The sequence below is a fragment of the Eretmochelys imbricata genome, chromosome 12 (assembly GCF_965152235.1).
Source record: "Eretmochelys imbricata isolate rEreImb1 chromosome 12, rEreImb1.hap1, whole genome shotgun sequence".
Classification (NCBI taxonomy): Eukaryota; Metazoa; Chordata; order Testudines; family Cheloniidae; genus Eretmochelys; species Eretmochelys imbricata.
Window position 1 is genome coordinate 30,855,947 of NC_135583.1, and position 26,575 is coordinate 30,882,521.

Consider the following 26,575-nt stretch of genomic DNA (forward strand, 5'->3'; position numbering starts at 1 on the left):
ACAAAAAACATGATTCTCAAGGGTTCAAACCAGATTTTACCAATATGTAGAGCTATTAAAATTAGTACTTTTTTTGTAAAACTACTAGCATATGGCTAGCAAACAATGTTGCAAAACAACACATGCCACGTTTGTTACATTTTAAAATTACCCTGCTGTATGTGCTCAAAAAGGAATTAGGAACAGGGGAAATATCCTCTGCATGTGCGGAAGGTACATTCGTGCGCATACAATGAATTTCCAGGTAATTAAAGTTGCTTAGTACAATGAATGGTTTGAAAAGAGATACAGGAAAATTGCTTGGGCTTAAATACCATAAGTATGTAATTGCAGAGAATGGTATACATTTGTCTGGTGTCTGTTGTTTCTATAATCTGTTATACCCTATGTTGTAACTGAATTTCTTTTTGCCCTAGGGCATTTTTGGGAGTGAGGCAGCATAACTTAATATGTTTTTTCCTTGGTAAACAAATTTTAAAAGGAAAACATGAATATGCTTTAAACTACATAAAGCTGGAACAAATAGCCTCCCCTTCTCTGTGGCTTTGTAATATGTTCATCCTCAAATTATTGGGCATTATGATTTGATTCTTTATGTTCTAGTTTTAAGCTTTTCTAATTGGAACTCATTAAGTGCTGTTATGGTGAGTTGCCTCTTTCAGTTAGATGGAAATTTCTCTTTCATTGTTAGTGTTCCATAGCAACAGAACACCCAGTGATCATGCTGAATGCCCCACAAACACAAACCAACTTGCCCCAGGTGGAACCCTAGTTATTGACCAACCCTGTGCACTTTAAATCAGGCACTCTGCACACTCAAAGCCAGATTCTCAGATGGTGTAAACTAGCATAGGCCCATTTCAGGTAACTGTAATGAGCCAATGGCAGTTAACACCAGCTTGAGGCTGTGTCCCCCAGTGTCATGATACAGGCCCTTAACAAATAGAGGGGAGTGGATGGGGAAGATCAGCAAGGGAGGCACTTCCACTGGCTGGCATCTTTATTTCTCCACACTGTGAGCATTGGACGTCCAATCCTGCCGTAAGTGGCCCTCATATCGGTCAATCACAGGCCAGCTCCAGGTGTGTTAAATCCATCCAAGCCTGTAGGCACACCTGGGCCCGTTCTCCTCATCCCTTTCCGTGCTGTCTTGGCAAACATAGCAACCTATGCTTCCATTCAAGGCTTGATGCAGCATTTTAAAGAAACAACAAAACTCACCTTTTCTATTAATTGTGGGCAGGAGAGAAATCCATAATTTCAGATGAGTTTATGATCTCAGTTTTGAAGAGAAAATCTGGTCTGAGTTATTATCACCATTAGCACTTATATAGCACTATTGCAATTCTTCGTGTATTGTGGGAGTTAAGGCTGAAATCCTAGCCCCATTGAAGTCAGTGGCAAAGCTCCCATTGCAATCGGTAGGGCCTGGATTTCACCCTAACTGCTAAATCTTCATAACAACTCAGTAAGGTAAGAAGTCGGGCTTCTAGGTACTATGGTAATACAAATAAATAATAGTAATTTTCCTCATTTTACAAATGAAGAAACTGAGGCAGAGGGGTTAAGGTGCTATACTTGTAAGAGCCCATGTGGAGTTTTGCATGCACCTAAATTTTGTGATCCTAAAGTCCTGTGCGTATTTACCTGTATGCAGACTTGACTTGCATATGCATGCCAGGCACAGTTTAAGTACACTCAAGTGTCCGTCACCTTTTTGCATATGTGCCCTTACAAAAACAGACTCAAGTAACTAGAACAGTGGAGATGCATATTAAAGAAATTCCTAAATTCCTGGCTCCATCTCCCTTGAAACATGAGTTTATACCTCTTGCTAGTTTCATGAAGACTCATCTTTCTCTGATTGGAATTTTTGTTTTTTTTAATTTTTATTTTATCATAGGATTTGAAACTGCAAAGTCTCTTGCACTCCATGGTGCCTATGTCATTCTTGCCTGCAGAAATATGTCGAGAGCCAACAAAGCTGTACAATGTATCCTAGAGGAATGGGTAAGGAAACATATTTTTTTGAACGCTTAGCAAATTCTACTATCTTCAAAACAATGTGCCGTGTACGCTGATGAGTTCGTTTTGTGCAGTATATGCTGTTTTATAAATGTTATTTTTCACTTATCAGAATTCAAGAAAACAGCTTTCTTTGTATTGTAATAATCACTTTAGTGCGTAAATGTATTTACAGATGGAACAAAGGAGCTGTGCCATTTTATAATGTGTAAGTACGGTTAATTTTAAGCATCATTATACTATGGTTGGAAGGTTATTTTAATGCTAAAAAATTTGAAAGGACTAATGAAGCAAATGCCATTGGTGACAGAGAATTTCATAAGCATTTAAATATGTGCTTAATTATTCTTGAGATTCAGTTAATGCCCTTGCTCCCTTGGTCACTATTACTTTGAGAGTTCCATAAAATTCTGCCTATAAGGTGTTTCAAGGAAATCATTTTTGTCTCATAAATACTTATTCTCCTTCGAGTACTATCCCTGCTGGGGCTCCACTTCAGGTGTACATGTGCCTCTTAAGCCCTCAATTGGAGATTTTCTGTTAGCATTGTCCATTCGGCCTATATAACCTCGTGACGTGCTTAGAGGGTACATAGGGCTAAGCAGGTAAACTGCCTTCTATTCCTTCTTCAATGCCTGGGCCTGTGACAGAGCTCTAGTGTGTCCAACTCATGCATGCCTCCTGCTAGGTCTATGATATCAGCGGCCTCAGCTTCTCAACTTGGTACCATGGAGGCAAAAGACTCTTCCTCTGGTACTGGTGGAGCAGGGAGATCCCAAAGCATTTTAAAGAAACACACCACCAGCAGGCCTTAGTACCATCTGTCTCCAAATTGGCACAGTCTATTTCAGACTTACCAATGGTGTCTTCTCACTCTGCTGCATTGGTACTGACAAAATCAAAGTGCACACCTTTGGCCCTGGCACCTACACACTCCAAACCAATGGTACCACCCAAGTCAGCTGCTGTGTTGGTACAGACCCACTTGGTACCGCAGGCATTCAGTTACTTCAGAGACTTGTCAGGTTAGACAAGCTGGAGTCCCCACTGCTTATGGGTCTCTGGTTTACCAGCGCTTCACAGTACCGCAGGATTCTCCACCTGTTTCTACTGAGTCCCCTCCATCAGAGGACATTGAGGATAGTCTCCTCCTTATCCTCTCCGCATAATTGCAGAAACACATACTTTGACAAAGACCTTCAACCACATCATGGCTACCTCCCTCTCTCCCATATGGACCTCTCCAATGGCTATACTGTGATTCTTGGGTGGTGTATCAACAGTAATTGCCAGACCTCTGGATCCACTGCGCCAGGAAATGATGGTCACACGGTCTCCTCCCAACTTCAGAAGACCTTTGAGGAACAGAAGGCTAGGGGGTGGATGAAGAGACTACCCCTCAAATCCCTATTTTGTCTTCATCTCTGGACAAGGCAGTCACGCCTCCACCACCATAGATGTCTGATAATTTTAATCAATTCCAGGACCTTGTGAAGAGGGTGGTGGAAACCCTCCACATACCTTCTGATGAGGTTAAAGACTCACATCACAAGTTCTTGGATGTATTGCAGTGGGCAACACCCACCTAGATTGTGCTGCCCATTAATTAAGTGCTCCTGGATCCAGCAAAAACTTTGTGGTTAACTCCTGTTCCCTCCTGCCAACTTGTAAATGGGCAAATAAGGAATATTATGTTCCCCCCAGAGACTTAGAATTTTTGTTTTCCCATCCCCACCAATTCCCTGGTGGTGGATGCCGTAAATGAGTGGGGTGGACAGCATTTTCCCAGGTCTATTCCTTTTATGACAAGGACCAGAAAAGGTTAGAATGTTTTGGATGGAAGGCTTAACTCTTTTGCAACCCTCAGTTTGTGATCTGATACTGATCAGGTGATTGTGGACAAGTATGACTACCTGAATTACAAGTTTGCATCCTTTATTGAATATCTTCCACAGGACCATAGAGAACACTTCTAGGCCAACATTAAGGAGGGTCAACTTTTAGCCAGAACCTCTCTTCAGGTATCCTTGGATGTTGCAAAAATGGACAATATTTGACAGACCTTAAAGACAAGAATGAGAGATGATGAGAATGTGTCAAGGAACTATATGGTGAAGATATTCCTGAAAAGCTCAACTAGAGATGAATCAGGTAAACCTGCCAATAATGGATGAAGAAATCATGGCAGCAATAAAAAGTATGTGAATGGAAAAGCACTATGTTGTGATGGTATACTGGCTGAATTGTTTAAAAGCATAGGGGTTGAAAGTTTGTAAGTCCTGTCAGAGGAATGAAGAATATGCTTGAGACAGCAGAATTTCCAAAAGACGTTACAACCTCACTGTGTAGCCAAATCCCCAAAAAGAACAACTCTATGGATTGTAAAGACTACAGAACAGTCAGTCTAACACTGCATGCCTCTAAGATACTTTTGTGAGCAGAATACAAGGAAAGATTGATAAGGAAATAAGCAAACAACAATATGGCTTAAAATGTGGAAAGGGCATACTAAATGCCATTATGAACTTGAAGCTCATATTAGAAAGATCAATTGAAATCGAGAAAACCGTATACTTGTTAGGTATACTTTTATTTGGGAAGTCATTCTTCTCATACAAATTACTTAATATATTAAGATCTGTAGGGATTGATGGATACAAACTGAGTAATAAAACAATTTATATTGGAATCAAAAGGCGATTATAATGGGAAATTGAAATGAATATCTAGTAGGGATCAAGAGAAGAGTTAGGTTTGTATAATGTCACTGACTTTATTCAACACTTGTAGCAAGTTTAGATGAAATTAAGCAGAAGAAGGTATTAAGATGAATGGAAAATGGAATAATATTTGCTATGCAGATGACACAGCACTGTTGGCTGATTCAGAAGAAGGTCTGTGCAGTTAGTGGAGATTATATATTCATATGACAAAGAGTATGGTCTATCTAAGGTCATGTGTGGACAAGTCAAAAACCATGGTGGCATGCAAGGATCCTAGAAAGACATGCAAGATTATAGTGCATAACATAGCCATACAGTAAGTGAGACGTTTTTGCTACTTAGGAAGCATCAATACAAAAGATGGAAGATCAGATACTGAAGTCAGCACCAGAATAGCAACAGCGAAAGAGACATTCTGGAAGAATAAACACCTGAGGAGAAGGAACATAAATCTGAAGACTAAATTCCAACTCTTAAAACCTTGCATTTGGTCTGTGTTAAATTACAGCTGTGAAACATGGGGATTCAAACAATCAATCTGAAATTATGATGTCATAGAAGAACTTTAAAAATATCATTGATAGAGACATGTAATGAAAAAGTATTGGAGATTATTGGAACTCAGCAAATGCTAGTCAGAAATCTTATGAAAAGAAAGATTTGATTTGCAGGGCACATTGTAAGGGCTTCAGCTGGTGATGCAAGTTTACGGGTACTGGAAGGGAAAATGAATGGATGATGTGATATGCTGGATGAATCAAAAGGACTATTCATCCACTAAGAGATTAGTGGAGGGTCGTATGGAATGTGCTACCATGATTGCAAACCTCCTTTAGTGGAGATGCCACATAAGAAGAAAAATCATTTCTGGAGCCCAGTTTTTTGAAGAAGGTATTTTGGATTAAAGCTTTCTCTCTCTTGGGCCTGTAAATTCCAAATACTGTATTTTAAGGTTTGTTTTTTCCATAGTCCTAACTGAAATGGAAGCTGCCTGTTTTCTTTGTTGCAATAACACCAGTGGAATATCTAAAGGGCCCACTAGAAGATTGTATTTGTGTCACTTTTAAATTTGGCTTTAGATTATCTTCCAACATCGCTGGATTTTTGAGTAGTCCCTCTTTTGAATTGGTTTGTTCTCTTTCTAAATGTCCATAAGTAAATGTAATTAAATTATTTCAACAGAAGAGTGAAATGACATGAAATAATGGTGAGTGCCTCTTACATATAATTTGCTTTGCACATTTAATTTAAAAAGTACTTTTCCAGAAGTTATCAAAAGTCAGTGAAAGCAACAATTGTTTTTAGTACGTTGTACAGACAACAAGAGTACCAGACTACTTGTGTAAGTACATATATTACCTCACCGAAAGTTAATGAATTGGTAATTGAATGAAGATTACTGTCTTGGTCAAATTACTTAAAAAAAAAAAAAACACTACATTTATTTACTAACAGTTCTCAAATTCTAATTGTTCAGAATACAATCTCATCTGTAAACTAGGTAGCTGGAGAACCTTCAATGCATCTTTGTAATGGCTTTGTTGTTCATTGAGAGGCACTAATTAAATTTGATTATTGCACTAATATTGTGGCATTTTGACAGTCCCTCAGATTTATGACTCTGGGAAAATAAACAAATGAAATGCAGGTGCTGGAGCAGAAAGAATAAGTTATTACTGAACTTTAATTACTTGGACTGTGTAACCAGGAGAGAATTAGTTGGCGAATTACAACATGCTTAAAATTTACATCAAATTGTAAGCAATCTTGAGGAGAATGGGGGTGGGAGAGAGAAAGAGACACAACACAGTTATCCTAAATAAAAGGGGGAAGATACATTTGTAATACTTAAGTAGATAAAACAGCTTTTAAAAATTCACAAATCTAATGGAAATCTAATGTTTTTTTCTCTGAATATTGTCAATAAAATATTGTCAATATTTTCAATAATTAATTTTATCTGATTTTTGTTGGAGACACTGCATGTGTGATAATTTTAGAAATTTATACTACTGCTTATGATACTCATATAAAAGTCACAAATGTACCATTATAACAACAAACTTAGTGTGTTTACAAGAGTAGCAAATAAGACACAAACACTTGTAACAGATCTAAGGTTTTAGAAAAATGTTTGAGAAATAGTGTGATTAAAGATTTGTATCATACAACTCAGTCAACCTGTGGAACTCATTGTCAGGGGATGTTGTGAAGGCCAAAATTGTAACGGAGTTAAAAAAGAAATAAATAAATTCATGGAGGATAGGTTCATCAATAGCTATTAGTCAAGATGATCAGGGACACAACCCCATGCTCTCTGTGTCCATGTGCCTCTGACTTCCTGATGCTGGGACTGGACGACAGGGCATGGATCACTAAATAATTGCACTGTTCTCTTCATTCCGTCTGATACATCTGGTATCATCCACTGTTGGAAGACAGGATGCTGGGCTATATGGATGATTCATCTGACATAGTGTCACCATTCTTATATTCTTTTGATACGAATGCATATTTGGGTAGAGTTAAGGTTGTGTGTTCTTCCTTAAGATTCACATTTCTTACTTTGAGTATTTCCCTTTGCAGCCTTTACAGTCTGTTTAATGTAGGGCCAAATACTAAGAGGTCCTGAGCACTTACAACTTCTAACGAACCTGAGAAGTATTCTGCTTATTTTAAAGTAATCAGGAATGTTTAACTACCCGGAACATGATTAAAGAAACAAATATTTTTGTTTAAAGTTTTGATTCTCTTGTATTGACTTGTTATGTATGTATTACATATCTAAACTTTTTATGGGAAAAATATAATTCTTGTTTAAAAAAATGTGAAGACCTATTATGATACAGAATTCAAAGAAGTAAGTTATGAAGTACAATATGATTAAATGAATTTATGAGAACAACCTGAGTAAAGCCCTTAACTTCTGGTGTGTTTGATTTATGAGATCATCATCAATAGTGCCATAAAATGTAGGTTCCATTAGTATTAGTAGAGAGCTAGCTTTTTTTGTTGGTGTTAGTTTTGTTACTACAAAAGAATCAGTTATTGTAACACAAAAATCAGCTTTAGATTATCTCTTTTTAGTGAATGTTGCAATTCAGATATAAAAGTAAGCTTAAAAAAAAATCATGTGGACTGAAAAAAACTTGATCTAAAGGATTTGAAGATAATACTGATGATATCCAGGAAAACAAGGTTCGTCAGATCAGCAGTTGCATGCACTGTAAATTAAAAAACCACAGGGGATGACTTGGCTGGTTGTTGAAGACCAATGTAGAAAACCATGAATGTTCTGCTATTTATGTCCAAAATGCTATTTTGTGAGGACTTGGATACCAACTCTGCAATGATCACACTTGAAAACTTGTCAGCTACATTAGGGAACGGTAACTGCATAACATTTAATGTTGTTCTTGCGGTATTCTACTTACTTCCTATAGTAAAGTATAGTGAAGTTTAGATAGTACTGCAAATACAGAAATAATTGTCTTATCTGGATACCTAAAGCAACAACTTTTCAAGTGTGGCCATTGTAGCTTTTCTTTTTTAAAACCAAAAGATAAAAAACCAACAACCCCAAACCCACTCACATTTGACGGAATAGTAGTGGAGTATGTTGGTATGGACTGAGAGATATGTTGTAAAGGAATCAAACCAAAGACAGACATTTGTTGCTTTATAGTAGATGTCTTGAAAATGAAGTTGCCCATGCACGATAAAGCTCAATATCAGTTTAAAACTGAGTTTGATAATTTCTTACTCAGAAGAAAGGAAATTGGAATTTTAGAGCTATAATTAATTTTAATCATAAATTGTCAAACAAATCTCTCCTTGAGTAGTGGAAAGGCCCTAAAGCAGCCAAGAAAGAATATCAATACTTTGCAAAGGAGGAATGATTGTTCCAATTCGCAGCTTAATTGACTTTAAAGCTTAATGAAAAACACTACGGTGCTGTTAGTACACATAGTTGCTCTGATGAACATTGAAATCTATGCTCCAGAAAGAGGAGTTAGGGAGCTTTTTATATTGTATTATTGATGCATTTTTCTAACTGAGTGTAAGCATAACAGTTGGGCAGAGCTACATAGCTCCAGATGTTAACTATATTCTCAAGAAAATTCTTCAAAATGTGGATGAATAAAATGTCGTGCAGCCTTTTGTGTTGAGAAACTTACATGTATTTATTCCTATCAGATTTCAGTCTTTTAAGCAGATATTAAAAATAAATGTAACGTTTATTTTTTCTTAACAAAAAGTCTAAAGAAATGTTTCTTTTACTTTTTTCAATATTAAGACAACAGTTACTTCAAATAAAGATTAAATTATTGGCAAACTTAAATTTCTGTTACATGAAGACGCTTATAAGGTATAGATGTAACAAGAGTAGATAAAACATCTAACTCAGAACAGCAAGATAAGTTTGACACTTGCCGCCATCCTTTTCTCAAAGTATTGTCTACCTGGGGGTAATGCCTATAAAGAATGATTGAATGACAGACACTTGCTGATTAAATTATTGTGATTGAAATTAAAACCTGATCTTTAAGGCTTGGCTCTCCAACTGTTACCCAACAGAAATATAGGAAGACAGGAAGCAAGCTGTATGCCCAGGCTTTGTGCATGTGTCCCATTTGTGAGGAATGCATGCAGCACTTTTCATGCAATCTATACATTAGCCTAGTTTTTCAAGGAAAAGGGACTACTCTGCCAGTTAGTGAGCCTCAGATGTTGATTTGGTTCTGTGAATTGAATATGTACGTTGAAAAGAAATGTTACCTCTATCAAGCAAAAATTCTTGTGCGGCCTTCAGCATCTTGACACCTGTGGATGTTAATCTTGATCTAGAAGATAAAACTCTTGTGACTAGGGTGACCAGTTTTCAGAGTAACAGCCGTGTTAGTCTGTATTCACAAAAAGAGAAGGAGAACTTGTGGCTCAAACTGTAGCTCACGAAAGCTTATGCTCAAATAAATTGGTTAGTCTCTAAGGTGCCACAAGTACTCCTTTTCTTTTTAGGGTGACCAGATGTCTCGATTTTATAGGACAGTCCTGATATTCGGGGCTTTGCCTTATATAGGTGCCTATTACCCCCCCACCCCCATCCTGATTTTTCACACTAGCTATGTGGTCACCCTACTTATGACCCATTGTGTGCTACGTCGTTGAGCTTCTGTTTTACCCCAAGAATGCCATAAAACCTATACAGTTGTTTTCCTTACCATAGTCCTATGTATAGGATGCCTGTATTAGGAACAATCCACTAAAAATGCTCTAAGTCCTCTGACATGCTCAATTGCGAAAGGGCTCCTTGTGGCTGATTAGCAGTAAGCTATAGAGGTCAGTCATGGATATGAAATAGACTGCTTCTGAAAGCACAGGTAGTTAGTAAAAAGAGTTTGGTAGCTGGGGAGAGGCAGCTGATTTGTGGGTACTGTGGGAAGTAGTTGCAACTAAGAATCATTAACTGTTGGGTTCCACAAAATGGCACCAAATGGCACTTTTGTTACATATCTTCTGGCAAACTTTATAATGAATAAAAACTCTCAAAGTAAAATGTTCAAAAAACGAGTATAGGTATTTCAGGTTATTTGACTGCAGAGTAAACTCATTCCTATTAAAATATGAGTTCAGAGGACTGTGGCATCATTTTTGTAATGAGGTATTGCATTGTTACAGAATATGTCATACTCTGTGTTAGAGTACATGCCATCATATTGTAAAATATACTGCTAGTTTTACTACATTGTATCAGTATGGGGGAGGCCTGTTTCTTCAGTGCTCTGAATCTGGCAAACAAGCTGAAGGCTGCAGATAAAGATAGGGAAAAGGGAGAGGATAACTAACAACACATAAGCTTTTTACTTTTTAAAGGCCTGATCCTACTCTCCTTTAAGTTAAAAATCTTTCAGTTGATTTTAGTGCGAGTTAGATGAGAACTGATGTTACTAATGCAATTCTGGCTGAGGCTGGTAATAATCAAATGTCATAACCATCTGAGAGCTGGCTGTGAGCTGGTGAAATGAATTGATTCTCAGTCCAGTTCCTAGTAGCATCTATATTAGTATGTGGTCTATACCACTGACCCTTCCAGTGTTGAGGGACATAGAGTGTGTGGTTGTGGGGGCTGCTAGTAAAGCCATCTTCCAAGTACAGCTTGTAAATAAATTGTTATGTAGTGATACCCAAGACTCTGAATAGCATTCAAATGTGTTTGCAGCTCTAAGAAAAAATAAGGTTCAAATATACTGTAACACAGCCTGCTAATGGAGGAGCAAATTAGCTGCAGTTTTTGAACTTCTGAAGTAATTGATAGGCTTTAGCATTCTAAATTGTATTATGTTTTTGGTATTATATATTGGTAATGCAGCTACCCATGCTGATGTTTCTCAGCCTGTCATAGCAACTGGTCTTGATAGCAACTGGTCTTGATAGATTTCTGCAGTGATAACATCTCCTACATTCTTCTCGCCAGGCACACACCTTTTTAACAGCAACGAATTTAGTAACTGACAATAGCAAGAGGGGTTGTTTTTTTTTGTAATGATTTGAAAGAAATTTATATGTAAAAGCAAATGGATGAATTAAAAACATTAAATAGCTTCACCACCATCCACATGGATGAATTGTTGAGATCTATTTTTTTCTTGCACTATAAACATATGGCATGAATTTGCTGCTCTCATTACAGATGCTGAGAGAAGGGAAAGACAAATATTTATATTACATTCATGTTTTACAGTAAAAACACTGTTCAGTTTGTTTATACAGTTCCACTGTTACAGTTTTTATGGTTGGTAATGAAACCACTGTAAAACAGAGTCTGAATTATATAGCAGATGTGTTAAGGCCCTTGCATTCAGAAAGATGCCCAACATTGAATAGTTATCATTTCTATAGAATCAATCTACTGACTACAGCTGAACTATTTCAGACCTTTGTCGACATGTACAGTTAGCCTTGTACTATTATTGTAGTAAAGATGTAGTTTTATTATCCAAATACATTGATATTTTACAAGAATAACATTTTATGAACTATAAAGCAGACTTCTAGTCACTGTGAGTGGGTGCGGGAGGCTTTAAAGGATTTGGTAGGCATTTTCCAGTCATTTAAGACCTCATATGGCTTCCATTTTCATTAAACATTATGAATGCATTCCAAATGTTTAATTAATATAACATCTTCCTCTGTATTCACTTTAATTTCTTGCCACGGTTATGAGAACTTGGAAGTGTTTTGATTCTTTTTCAGTTGATAAAGAACTGTTATTCCAAAGAATGTGTGTGCTAAATACATGAATTAGTAAAAACAAAAAATATTTCTTAAAAGTTAGTTTTAGCCTGTGTTTATGTATTTGAAAGTATCAGTAGAAAATATCTAGTCAGTTACCTTTCCACTAATACCCTTTTTATACAATCTACTTACAGCCAAAAATATACACTGTTGATTTCAAATTTATAGAAGTTATTAATATTATTTCTATAGTGCCAGAGGTTTGCCTGGTACTGTAAAGACAAACCCTGTAGAAACAGCTTATGTTCCTGCCCAAAAGCGTTTACTATCTCAGTTCTAGATGCTACAAGCACTTATTGCTAAATGTAGTGCTTCCTATCATGAGTGTTCACACTGGCTCCAGTTGCACTGTTCATGCTAGCGAGCACTGTGCTTAGTGTTAAATGGTATCAGTACTTGGCCCTTATTCGGTAAACAAAAGGTTAGGAAAAGAAATGGGGTCTGCATTTTTTAGTTTAGTTTCTTGTAGTTCCAAGGCTTTTTGTCAAAACTTATCAGAGATCACTGCAGAAATGGTTTAGCAGTGGCTGGCAAGCTGAAAGAAGAGCATAAAAGGGGACTTTGAAGAATTTGAAGTGGCTAGGCACAGTGGAGGGCGGGATTGTTCCCTGCATAAGAAATAGTATTCAGAATGGCTGGTGATGTGAGTGGTTGAAGCAGAGAGCCCTTTATAAGGTGGGAAGACTTGGGTGAGGGAATAGTATGATCTTTGGGAAGAGAAAAAGGAAGGGGCAGCACAGGGAAGAACACTGAAGCTGAAGATGAGGAGTGTCCTGTGGAAAGAAACAGGAAGTGTGTTGGAAGGGTTTTAGCAGAGAGGAAGAATGATTGGAATGGTGGCAAAGGAAAATAGTTGTGGGTGGGGTAGGTTGACTGGATTAGTAAAAGGGGCAGAGATGATGGGTAGGGAGATTCGACTGCGGTGGTTGCAATAGTCCTAGTGGAAGAAATGAGGGTGTGATGTCTCACAACAGTAGGGGGTGCTAGTTCCAAACCAAATGTACCCCAGGACCAAGTGTACTCTAAGATAGTCTCATGAACAGAAGGGTGAATTCTGGGCATATCTGCCTTATGCCTTCTTCATCCATGTGTGACCTCTGGGAAATATAGGCAAAAGAAAGCAGGGGGTTTATTCTGAAAGGAACACTGAGCACTCCCTTCCAAAATGTCCAAGAGAGCCAACCTGCAGCATCCTGTCAGTTTGAATTTCACAAAGCCCTGCTGACCTATGAAGGCACCAGCCTGTTTTGTGTCCTAATGGAGGTATTATCTAGTCAGGTTCAGAAGGTGTTATTTCCCTGAAATGGTCAGCGTCCCTCTTAATTGTGAAGGGGTATCCAATGATTTTGTCCCACCTGGTGTCTTTCTGCCAAGGTCAGCAAAAATATCCCATTGCATTCTGGGCTTTTCACATGCAGTGCACAGAAGGAAGTTAGTAGGGGTGACAATAGAAGGAGATTCACCTTGGTAGTTTAATAACATCTTGACTAAGGAATAGTCCAGAATAGTAAATTCTCCCTTGGTCTCCTGCTGTAATTTTGGATTTCTAGGTTACTCTACACTGTATGTCAACCTCTAACTGCTCTAGCCATAATCCCATTGCCAACTAATGAAAATAAAAGTGCTGTTCCATGGCTGTGAAGTTAGTGTTATATTTAATTAGTGTAAAATACAGCTTTTCATATAATAGCGTGTACATTTTTAACCTGCCATAATATTGTAATTGGAACCAAATCATCTGAAGTTGTCTTCCTACTCATCTTCTACTATCTCAGTGCACGTCTCAAAAATGTCTGAAATGTAATTTTAAGAAATATTCGCAGTGCCCCTCTCCCATATTTTTGGTATGTTCTCCAATCAGCAGAAACTGATACACATTACATTTGCAGGAGAGGGATATTTTGTTCATGATTTTACTAAAACACTGTTCTTCTTGATACAATTTCAGTGTTCTTCATTGCAAAAACAAACAACCCACCCTCAGCATCCAGGAAACTGGCAAAACATAACATGAGAGAATACTGCCAGCAAATCACTCAGCCATGACTAGTTTTTGCCAAGCTTTCCAAAATAGGTGCCTAAAGCTGGGCTTCTAAATTCATGTTTAGGCTCCCAAGTAAATTGCTTAGCACTTCTGAAAAAATCAGGCTATCAGCTGCTTCAGTTAAAACTAATGGAAACTGCTGGCTGTTCTGCACTTCTGAGAATCAGGCCTAACTTTAGATATCTGCTTTTAAATCTTGGCCTTTCTGTATTCACATAGCCTTGCTTACAGATATGTGTAGATAAGCTTCACAGATAAGTTTTACAGATACACAGAATACAGCAGAATCCTGTTTGTCTGAATCTTTCCTTCCATAAACTCCCTTTGTCTAATTGCTTTTCCCACAGTATACATTGTTGGTACGGAAAAACCCTCTGTTTGTATATACTCCATGTCATGTATTCTTTTCACATAAATAGAATTCGACTCTCATTACACTTGTAGAACTAAGTTTTGAAAATAAGTTAAACTGGCTTGATTGTAAATTTTTAACCATCCCCACAATTGCTCTGATTGTGATGTGAGCATGTAATATATTCCATTAATAAAAAAGGCAAGCTTAGCTTATGGTAAATACACTACTAAGTGTTTATAGTACATTTTATATTTTACATGATTCCCTTTATAATTCTGCTTATCTTTTCATTCGAATTCCCTGAAGGACATATAAAAGAACCCCTAAAGAGAGTAATTACTTCTCTACTCCTTAACCAAGGCTCCTTTTGCAAAAAGAAATCTGAGCTGCTTTTTAAAGAAGGGAGTTTTAAATAAAAATGCAAATAAGCTGCTTTGTAACCACATTAATTACCCACCTAGCCTCCTATTACCATGTTTGTATTGTTTGCAAACACTATTTACAGTCGTGTGGAAATTAACATTACTGGTCCTGAGGAAAGATTGTTGGTGGTGGATTGTGCTTTGGAACCAATTAGAGTGAATCTTGTCTCCATTGAGACTCATGGGGAATAGCATAGCCTTGCAATGTCAAATAATAACATTAACTTAGACTACACAGGCATAGTGCTGTAATTATATTATTGGCCCTGTTTTGCTTCTGCATTGAATTTCTCTGTCTGCATTTTAAAACCAGCAGGCTGCAGAGTTTGTTGCTAATGATTTAATATGTACTGTGATAACTTTTGATGAAAGTCATTGTGAAATCCAGTGGGTCACTTTATCACCAAACTGATTCTTTGTTTTCCTTTATAAAACAATGCCAAAACTAGCATCTATGTTGAAGACTTCATAGGTTTCCATATAATTAATTCCCAAACTGACAAACAAATTTGCTAGTTTATTTCATATTGTGAGTGAATAGGATGGAATGTGTGACAGGGTACCAGTAAAGCAGTATATTCACACAGTGAAAATGGATTTTCTCACTGTCCTTTGCACATTTACACAAAGAAACAAAATGTTTGTTAGTATAATGCCGACAGACCCCAGTCATCCGCAGGCAGGATCGAAGTGGGGAATCTGTGGAGCTTAGTGCATGAGCCTTTACTGCATGAGCTAAAAGCCAACTGGCTGTTAGCTAAGGCTGTAGAGCAGACTCATTTTAACTCTCTCTCTCTAAGTGGCTACTAGTTGGGACAGAACACTACACCCAGGAGGTGTGTGGGTTACATTAGCAAAATATAATTGTGAGCTGGAAACTGCAACACAAACTTTTTGATAAAGTATCTTTTAGGCTTTCTCTTCTTTTTTTCCCTTTTCCCTTTCTATTTTTTATAAATATGTCATGGACCTTCAATCATTTTGACATCAAAAAAGTTCATTTGAAAAAAAGAAAATGATGCAAGTGTGACTCCATCTTCTATGTTTTAGGAGTTAGAAGTAGAGCTATGGACAAATCCCACAGGGTTCATGCAAATGGGTCATACAAAGTAGACCCTCCATGATTTGCACCCTAAAAGATTTCCTCTTCTCTTTAGGCTTTTATTCATACCCACCAATGTGGTAGAAGAGCCCCTCCAGATAGCCAATAAACTTTTCTGATTATGGATCTTGTTCTGCTTGTCTTTAAAACACCATTGTGTACATCTCTGGTGCTATTAAAAACTGTATGGCTGTGGTTTAAAAATTAAAAAACCCTACTTAATGTTTTTCTCCTTCAGTGACTTCTGTATCAGTTCTGCTCTAATCACAAGCATTTAAATACTCCTCCACAACAGATAGAAGCACTGTACCATGCTGGAGCAATATTTCAGTACTGAAAGAGGAAAGAGTGTAACTTATGACTTAATGAATCACCAGCATTACTTCTTATAGCACCCAGGGCTTGACTTGGGGGCACTCATCCAACAGCTAATGGGCTTCCTGATCTTCCTCAGCTTATCTAAGATCAGAGCTCCAGGTTGTATGACTGCTGACCAGTGTATACATAAATTACCTAAAACATCCATAGGAACACTATTCAAGAAGGAGGCATAACCAAAAATATAAACAGTGGTAGAAATGTTATGCAAAATGTCTGCTTAGAGGGCACTGTTAGCTTTGTCAGTCTCTCTAAGCTATTTCTTTCTATGACTGAGGAGTTGAAGCATTGTGTAACTTCACTAAGTTTGTAATCAGTTTGCCATCATTTTATCTCCTCTCTCCATGACGGGAAGTACTACAGAATTTTACTTGTGCAGACCTTTTTTAAGAGCCTATCACCTTCGTCTCCATTCTCTCATTTCACAATCCCTACTGTTAGCTGACAGGATTGCTCTTCCTTACTTGATAATCTTTTGTTGGCAGCACAGGTACAACTGTCATTTGTTAAGTGTTTATGCAGTACATAGCACAATGAGGCCCAACCTGATTGTGGATTTTAGGTACTTCTGCAATATAAATGTTGATTAATGATAATTAATGGTAGCATCTCATCAATAATAGCTGCTCACTTAATTCAATGTGTTAAGGCGGGGGGAGAGGGGGTAGTCAGTTATTTGTCGTCAAGATCCAAATGTCTTGGGCAAGGTCCTGACTCCAGCAAAAATAACAATAATGATAAGAATAAGTAAATTGAACAGACCCCAAAATCTTTTTAAAGTGTCTGGCGATCCACCTGACTACCCGTTGGTTAAGGTGTTTTGGCATGCAGAATGGTTTCTTTATGGCACATAGTGATATTGTCATGACGGAATGCAGGAATGCAGGTGTTGCTCTGTAAGTGCACTTCACAAGTGGCTGTAAAGATAAGGTGTACCTGAGTGGTGTATGTGTTCTTCTGGATAGTACCACATTATTTTAGCTAGGGTCCAAAGCCAATTGAAATCAATCAGTGTCTTTCCTTTTACTTCAGTGGGCTTTGGATCAGGCCCTAGATATGTTAAACATGGAGAAAGATTTGTCTTTAAGGGGCCAGATTTTTAGTATATAGCTGCCACTCATGCATATGCTTAACTTGCATGTCCAAGTAAGGTATGCACAGATCCCATCTTGCTCATGTGCAAACCTCCATGCATTCATGCAAGTTTGGCACTTGCAAAATAATGTATGCGCTTTTGCATGCTTGTTTTTGAAAATCTGGCATTGTTATTAGGTCTGGCTTTATTTGAGCTGCATTGAGGGGGTCTGTCTGATGTATAACTGTCCATTCATTATGAAATGAGGTAATTTAAAAATCTTTATGTTGCTCCTTTCTGGTTTTTGTGCTGGAAGGAAGCACTTCATGTATATGCATTTCTGATTGTGCTATTGGGGAAAATAGTCATTATTTCTGAATACAATTTATGTTGTTAAAAATTCATTCTCATTTTACTTATGACGTGCCAGGTGAGCATTCTGAACCAAAATAGATTCCTTATAATGCTAACCTTAAAATTAAAAGGTAAATGTTTACTTTGGTGTTTTCTAAATGGCAACTCTTGTTCCTTCAGCAATACTTTATTTGAAGAGGGAAAGCTAGATTGAAAATGCAGTCTAAATGTTGCAATCTTTGCACTAAGCCTCTATTAATTTAGTCCTGGTAAAGATTCTCAGTGCATCATTTTGCAGGAACAGCTTTATTACTCAATATATAACTTTATAAGGAGGTGGTAAAAATAAGTTATAGTATGCTGAGCTTGTTCATAGTTTTTCTTTTCCTTATTTCATTTGAGATCACTGAGATACAGGATAAACTTTAAAATTAAACTTTGATCATTACATAAAAATATTAAATTCCTGGAACAGAAGGATTGCCTTGTGGTTAAGGGATTGAGACTTGAGTTTATCTCCCAGCTCTGCCACAGGCTTCCTGTTTGACCTTGGGCAAATCACCTCATTTCTTTGTGCCTAGGTTCCAACATGTATAAAGTGGGGATAATAATACTCCCATATAAGTCCATCTCTCCCCACCCTCCGCCTTTGTTTGTCAGGTCTATTTAAATTGTATTTTAGGAGAAGATTTGCCACTAGACTGCGGGGTGCAGTGGGCAGTCTTCTATGTCTCATCTCTGGGAAGGTTTGCTTCGCTTTAGCAGATAAATTATTTGAGGAAACTGTCAGATTTTTTCTTTCTCTGTATCATGATGGGACGTCTCTAGCCACCCAGGATATGGCTTAATACCTGAAGTGCAGATGACTTCACATGAACAATATTGAGTTCCAGCAGCTCCCCATTCAGACTGTTCACATTAGGTAAAATTCACAGAGTGGTGAGGGCCAGCACAAGAAACTGCACCCCACTTAATCTCCTCTTAAACTCCAAGCTTGGTCTTTAGAGGATTTAATTGGAACAGAGTGAATGGTACGGTATTGTGTGGCATGGAGTGAATTCCACCCAATGACTTTTTAGGGTATGTGTTCAGTGCAAAGTTAACTTTGATTGGCACCTGGGTCTGGGTCCCTGGTTTCACCTAGCCTGGGTGCGAGCAGCAGCACTGCAAAGCAACGCTCACATTACTGTGTCCTTGGTGGTGCTGTGCTCACCTGTGTTTGTCACTAGAACATTGTGTTGCTCAGATTGTTCCCCAGTTAACTGTGGGAGAATTTGTCTTTCCTGGGCATGCAGAAGAATTGTGGGAAGGAATTGGAGGATTGTCAACACTTGGGTATGGTAGCCTGTGTCCGCACTGCAAAATGGGTGGATTACCAGCCCCTGTGAAAGCAACACCTGGGTGTTAGTCTATACTGAGGATGGGTGAATTAGCCCCATCTGAAAACACCACCAAACTTGGATCAGAGGTAAGGTGTGTGGATGGGAGGGAGATGAGGTGCAACACCTGAGTAAGAGCCTGGGTCCATGTCTACACTACAGGCCCTATAACAGCATAGCTATGGGGTAGGTAGCTATGCCAGCCTACCCCCATAGGGATCCAGCATACAGCGATGGAAGGGGTTTTTCTACCTCTGTAGGAACTCCAACTCCTTGAGTGATATTAGCTAGATCAATGGAAGTATTCTTCTATCAACCTAGACCAGATTAGGTCTGGCACTCAGGGCTGTGGATTTTTCATACCTCTCAGCACTCTAGGTATGTCAACTTAAGTTTTAACTGTAGAACAGGGCTGGGTTACTTCTGCAGCAGGGACATACTCTTAGGCCTTGTCTACACTAGAAGCACTTTGGCAGTATAGTTATATCAGCAAAGCACTCCTATGGGATGCAGTTTGTCAACAAACCTGCTTTTGCCAGCTTAGCATATTTCAGTCCCCTCTTAGCAAAATAAGCTATACCAGGTTAAGCATAGTTTTGCCAGTATAAATTTGGCTACACTAGGGCGTTTTTGGTGGCACAGCTGTGTCAGTCAAGGATCACACCTCCTCAGCCCCCAACTGACATAGTTATACCAGCAAAAGTCTGTGGAGTAAATCTGGCCTTATAGCCTTCTGCACTCCTTGAGTGCCATATCACAGTCCCCTTGAACTCTATGGTAAAACTGTCATTGACTTTAATGGAAACAGCATTTGGCCTTTTAAAAAGGTGTCAAGTATTGTTTACTTTGATAAGTGCTGTCAGGCAGGGTCACATAACATTAAGTGCTGAGAGGTCCCACCTCTATTGTGCTAGGCACTGTACAAACAAAGGTGGTCTCTGCCCCTAAGAACTTGCAATCTGAGGCTAGGAATAAGGTATACTGGCAAAAGTGCAAGTTTTCTGTTATGAGATCCATCCTCACTAGGAGAGCTTTGCCAGGATAGTATACCCGTATAGCCCAGCCTAAACTCTGTATATGCACAATTCTTTCTGCTCAGAATTGTAAAGTTTATTCTCCAGGTTGCTTGCTCCCAAAAGAATAATTTTTCATCTGTGGTGGAATTTCCACCATGCAGGAGACCAGCACAAAGCCTACACAAAACATCTGAACCCTCAAAATAGAACATCAGTGGAATTTAATTGATGCATGGGCCTCGGGGTCCCCCCCTGCACAGGGGACGCATTTCACCTCTAAAGCATGGAGGACTGGGAACTTTTAGATTTCATCCGAGGTTTTTGTTCCAAGTAATGACTCTAAAAGGTGACCTGTTAATGAGCTCATGTAATGGCCTCAATTGCATATTCTAATATGTACTTTAAATGTTAAAAAATATACTTATTGAAAGTTATATTCCCTGTTATTGCACTTAGTAAAATGAAAGGCAACCCCACAAAATGGATATGTTATAAAAATGATACAATATTTGATTTTATTTTCAGGAGCTGCTCCTTAATTTTGTCATGTTGAATATGTTATGGTTGCAAACGAAGACATAAATATATGCATTCATTTCTAATTAATTTGTGTAATTACATTTTATAATCTAGGTGTTTGCAAAGCAGAACATGGTACACCTCATTTACTGTGTTTTGTAGCTAGTAAAAAAATAGAATGAAATAAATCTTGAAACTAACCTTAATTGTAGGTATAGATTAGTTGTAAATTATATCTTTATTTTTAATTTTGCAGTGTTGCAGATTTGGAGAACATACCAATTAGTGTAGTTTTTCGAAGTAATGACAAGTTAATTACTGTAAAGGCTATTTGCTGTTTCTCTGACAATTAAAAACACAACACTGATTTAAGATTTTTTTCAAAAGTACAGCTAGAAATAAAAACAAATAAGAAACTGGGTGAAGATAAAAAAACCCGACTATAGGTAACATAGTATAGGTAACAGTTCAAATTTTAAGGGGATCTATGCATTATTCAAAATCATAACATAAATATATGAACTGATTATAGTAAGAAGGAAAAAACACCTAACTAAAAGACTTAAGTAAAAACTCATTTGTAATGAAACCTTTATAAATGTGGATACAAATGCAGTGATTTTATAGTAAACATCCATATTTTACTCTATATTAGTATATCACTTGCAAAACAGGCAATTTTGCTAGTTTTATCTGAAACTGTTTACTATACATCTACTGCTGCTTAGGTTTGTTCAGTGAGGCTCCTGTTACTTTCCAACACATCTCATGCTAATTGTTAGACATCCATGTCAGTACTGCTTCTTTTGTACCCAAGGCAATAAGTGTTTGTTTCTATGAATATGTTTAAAGAGTAAAAAATGCCTATGGTCCAAAGCAGAATGTTTTCCTTTCTGATGAACAGTAGTAAATCCTACCATTTTGAAAGCTGTATAGTATACCAATGAGAAATAGACTGATTCACGTTTCCTTGTACATGCATAGTGCAAGAGTTATTAATACTTTGGGCTTCAAAGATGTCTCACTCTAGAATAACTTTTAAATGCAATATTTCATTCCTTTAGGTGAAACTAAATTGTTGTTTTTGCTTGTGAAATTGCCTGTATAACTTAGAACGAATAATTGTGCACAAATATGTCTACAGTGTATTTGGGAAAAATGTTCTGGATAGCATTTAGATAGAGCAATATGTGTATTCTTCAGTCCACAGGTGTGACACTCTCACAATATATTTAACCAAAGGTTCTCCATTAGGATCTGCTACTTGGACCACCTTAGACTATTTGGAGTCCCCTTCAAAAGATATAAATGAGTGTGGAGTTACAGGCGCAGGGATCTATACTAGTGAATCCAGATGCAGGATAGAGGCCTTATAGGTTTCATGTCTTGCACTCATAAACAGGCAGTAGAATGGTATTTTTTTCCTATTCTTTCTGAAGAATGGTCAAGCAAAGAAAAAGAGACATTTTTCAGAAACAGCAGATGCTACTGAAAGAGAGGGGGAGTATTCCTGAGGGAGGTTTTGAGGGGAAACCCCACCCCACAACATTAGTGATGTTGAGAAAAATGACACCTAAGCCGTAAAGACCAAGACATTCCGGTTCATCTATTTTGTCATGTTATGACAGAAATCATTACAAGCTTGATAGGTTTATTTATAAAGACTTGCTTCAGTATTCAAAGTACATCTATTCCAGCATTCCTTATTTCAAGCCGGGCTGTGGATCAAGATGAAAGAAAAATTAAATTGTATATTGAAGAGCTGTTAATTGAACTGCATTGCATTTAGCAAGGGAGCATCAGCTTCAGGCAGTCAATACTACAGAGAATTTTGAATCTACTGCATCACTAGATTGTCAGTTTGTATTGGAGAATGCAAACAGACTGCTTGGCTTGGTGATAAAGCCCTGGAAACTTTTAAGTTGTTGAGGGGAGGAAATGTTATTTTGCTGTGATATGTTGTGACAAAGTTTGTGATGGAACTAACTGCTGCATATTTATACTAGGTGTTAACGAGTACTTGCTCTTTTGTTGCTAAATCCTATTTAAGTATCCATTCTAGAAGTTTGTACAGATTCTAATATTTTTTTATATGTTGATAAATTTCTCTGTAGCCAAAATTCGGAAGCATTCCAGAGAAGGCACAAATGTTACTACATAATTTGAAGGGTGTTGAATGTCTCATTTAAAAATATTAGTTCACTCTAGATTTAATTCTAAAAAGTAGCATATCAAAAAGCTTTAGAAAAATGTTATCTACTTTTCCTATGGCCACGTTAATTTCTTTTTGTTGTACATTTATAGTTAAAGATTTTCTTTTAACAGCTGAATTATTTAAACATGTCTTTTGGGATAAAGTGATCTGTTTGGTGTTAAGTCTGAAATGATTTTTTTATTTCATTTTTTTCACTGATAAAACTGAAATAACTGGGAGGCATTTCTAAAACCAGAACGGATTTAGGACTACAGTGTTAGATTAAAGATATGTTATGCTAAAACATAGCTGATTCTGGCTGCCACCCTTTTATTCTAAAGGCATCTTATTTATCGTGGTCATCACCATGCTTAAAAATTTAGTCCACTCCTAAAATAACTGCCTTGGGCTTGAATCTACTTAAAAAGATCACTCATTAATTTGAAAACTTCCTATTTTTTTTCTTTTGTAAATGTACATGAATTTGGTGCTTGTCAAAAGGTACCAGAAAAACAGCCTCTGGAGATTTTTGGCCCGCTATATATCCCTAGTGATCAGTGGGCTACCGGTAGAAAGCTATGAACTGTAAGCTTCCACATAGCAGAGGCCTTCCCAATAATGCCTTTAACTTAGAATTACAAGAACTATATATAGGAGCTGAAGGGTAAGTTAGTATCTGTCCACATTCAAATCTAGGCCTCTCTGCTGAGACTGATAACTAAAGGCCTGTCTGCATGGTGGGGTAATGTTCTACAGGGATCTGATTTAATTGTCCATATAGACCTTGCTGGTGCACAGTAAAGAGTCTTTAATGCACTTTAATGCAGCATTCTTCAAACACCGCAATGTTAAAGTCACCAACAGCAGTGGTGCCAGTGGAATCCATTTCTTACCAGTACGGGGAGGGTGGAGATGCTACGGGGGGGTACGTGACCCTGCCCCCAGTCCAGGGTCCCCTGGTCTCCCTATCCCCTCCCCATGATCTACACCCTTTACCTGGAGAGGGCAGGGGGGCTCCGTCTTCCTCCCGCTGCGCCGGAGACTTCCGAACCGCAACGGTGAAAGGAGCAGAATGTGGAGCCGCTGGGCAGCTCCTCTGGCATGGCTCTACCACCCCAGCCATTTCAAGCAGGGTCTCCTCCGTCAGTACAGCAGCCAGCCCCTCTGGTGGAGGCGGGGCTGGGAGCGGTACAGCAGCTGTGCCGGAGGAGCTGCCGGTGTTCCTCAGGGCTCCCAGGAACAGCAGCATGGAAAGGAGCTCCTCTGGTGGCTGTACCGCCCCAGCCCTGCACCCTGACACCCCTCCCCCCCCCCAGCCCTGTCCTCCGGCCATGTAGTGGTGAACCAGAGGACGAGATAGAATGAGTTAAACCTTATTTGCATATTTGTTACTCATCCTTCCAGTGTGAACACTTTGATTAAAATTAAGTTTTGGTCACGGGGGTAATGAAACATTCTCATTGTCGTATGACAAAAGGGCAACAGAACTGTACTTAATATGCCCCGAGAGAGGAGTCACCATAACCACAACTTTAATCTTGAATGATTGGTAAGTAGGACTTGACGCAAGCATTGGGGGGAAATGGGCTCCTACTTTGTGGTGAGGAGCAAATCCTTGGTGGCAAACACTCTGCTCAAAGGTCCTTTAGCCCTATATGCTTTTTAACTCCCTCCAAAGTATAATGACAGAGCTGAGTGAACTCTAGTAAGGACCTTGGTCTGGCATTGCAAGGATGGTGACCAGATGCTACTATCTAATAGCACTAGAGGAGTAATCACTACAGCTGGACTTATGAGCCAGAGGGATCTGGAGGCAACAGAACAGTGAGAGAGGCTATAGCGATGAGGGACGTAGAGGGGGATGGCATAGAGACGAGAGACAGTATCATGGTGAGAGACTGTGCAGTTGTGATGGTGCAGAGTCAACACTGTGACTAGAAGTGACACACAAGTGATGACAAGGTATCTTCCCAAGGAAAGCAAGCAACAATAAGCCCTTTGGGCTGGAGATGGACTTGCCTGACTGCATTCCTAGCCTCTGGTACTTCACTAGCCACTGACAACAAACAGTGAGTGGGGTGCAGTGGAGGGGAAGGGGGAAAGTGTCTTCTCAAAGGGACTTTCACTCTGTCGGGTTGGGAAACTGAGGCCAAGGACTACTGTAAAAATAGCACAGAGGTGAATGCTTTACTTATTATTCATATGAAAGTATCATTGATTGTTTTGTTTTCCCAAATTGATGCTATGTTCCTTTACCGCTTGTTCCTTCCTTGTTTTATATACAGACTCAGCATTGCCTCTGAAGGGTGCCCAGGGAATGTCTTTAGTTCTTCCCAAGTTTCTGGGTGGCAGCTTGAGCTGGTAGTGTTCGTTAATTTCAAGGGAGACTCCTAGATATTTGGACCTGATTCTTTTTGCTGCCAACAATGCCTGGCAGGAGGGTTACCCTCATATTGCTTTACTATTAGACTTCAGAATTGTTTCAAAAATGTAATTCAAATAGACACACCACTGGGGAAATCATCTAATATATTTTACACTTCAAGTAGACACATATATGTATAAATCAAATCAGTCAGCAGTCCACCTGTGCTGTAATTTCTCTTACAATTTGGGTATTTGCTTGAAAATAATCATGTCTAGCAAAGTGTTTAATGATTTTGCTACGTTTGTCTTTCTGAGAGTTAATATTCTGCATTGTGATTGGACATAATGTTCAGGAATCCATTTGTGATAGTTATACAATTCTCTTAATTACACTGATTGTCTGAGGCACTGATTAAGGCAATAAATCAGAGTTCAGTAAGAAAATGTGGAGACACGAACTAAATTTTTTCACTTTTAGTAGTACACAAGTAAATCTTCAATCTTCCGCCTGACCCTGTAGGTTACTGAATACAGCTCCCTGATTATGGACCTGATACTTACACCATTGCTCCAGTGGATAACACCTTACTGCACAAGTAGTCCCATTAAAATAAATGGGGGGCATTTGTGAAACAAAATGCTACTCAGCATGAGTAAGGGCATCAGAACCTAGTCCTCTATGTTCAGCCTTCTTCTGTGGAGAAGAATAATCACAAAGTAGGAGTCTTCCGTGAAGTAAGAGCCCATTTCCCTCCCTCTTCTCTGGCTTGTGTCAAGCCCTGATTCCCAGGCATTCAAGACTAAGGTTTTGGTTATGGGGCCTTCTCACTCAGGGCATATTGAGTATAGTTCTGTTGTCCTTTTGGCATACAATAATGAGAATACAGACCATAGTCTTCGGAGCAAAATAGGACACATTTATAACCTGAACTAAGTGCTTCCAGTTTTACCAATTTGAGAGAGCTGCTCTCAGAATGTTTCATTTATGCAGTTTTATGTTTAGAGAATAGCCACGCACAAGATGGCACTTACATGACACTGAACAAGAGCATCGTGCAAAGATAGATGCAGAGCTTGACTTGGAATCTGGACGTATTAAATGAGGTTTTCCATTTACCTTCTGCATGCTAGAATAGGCGAAATGAGATAGATCACAAACTGATTTTTGAATAACTGTTAAATGTAGCAATATTAAAAAAAAACTGGGTTGAGTCACAGTATATTACATTACTTTGAGGTAGTTAGTTAATGTTAATATGTTAATAGGCTTCTAGAACAGATGCATATTTTTTAGACTTAAAGTTAATTTGCACAGACTCCTAATCT

The 26,575-nt window shown here is 38.4% G+C and overlaps 1 protein-coding gene across 8 annotated transcripts in view; it reads left to right on the forward strand.

Moving 5' to 3' along the window:
- Positions 1 to 26,575, forward strand: part of WWOX (WW domain containing oxidoreductase) — a 681,681-nt gene that overhangs the window by 39,860 nt on the left and 615,246 nt on the right. For 7 of the 8 annotated variants that reach the window (XM_077831295.1, XM_077831288.1, XM_077831293.1 and 4 more), the window contains exon 5: positions 1,904 to 2,010. In XM_077831295.1, the coding sequence (XP_077687421.1) occupies positions 1,904 to 2,010 (107 nt within the window). Of the gene's footprint in view, positions 1 to 1,903; positions 2,011 to 2,200; positions 2,234 to 26,575 lie in introns of all 8 variants that reach the window. The other variant, XR_013347695.1, reaches the window with a different exon arrangement.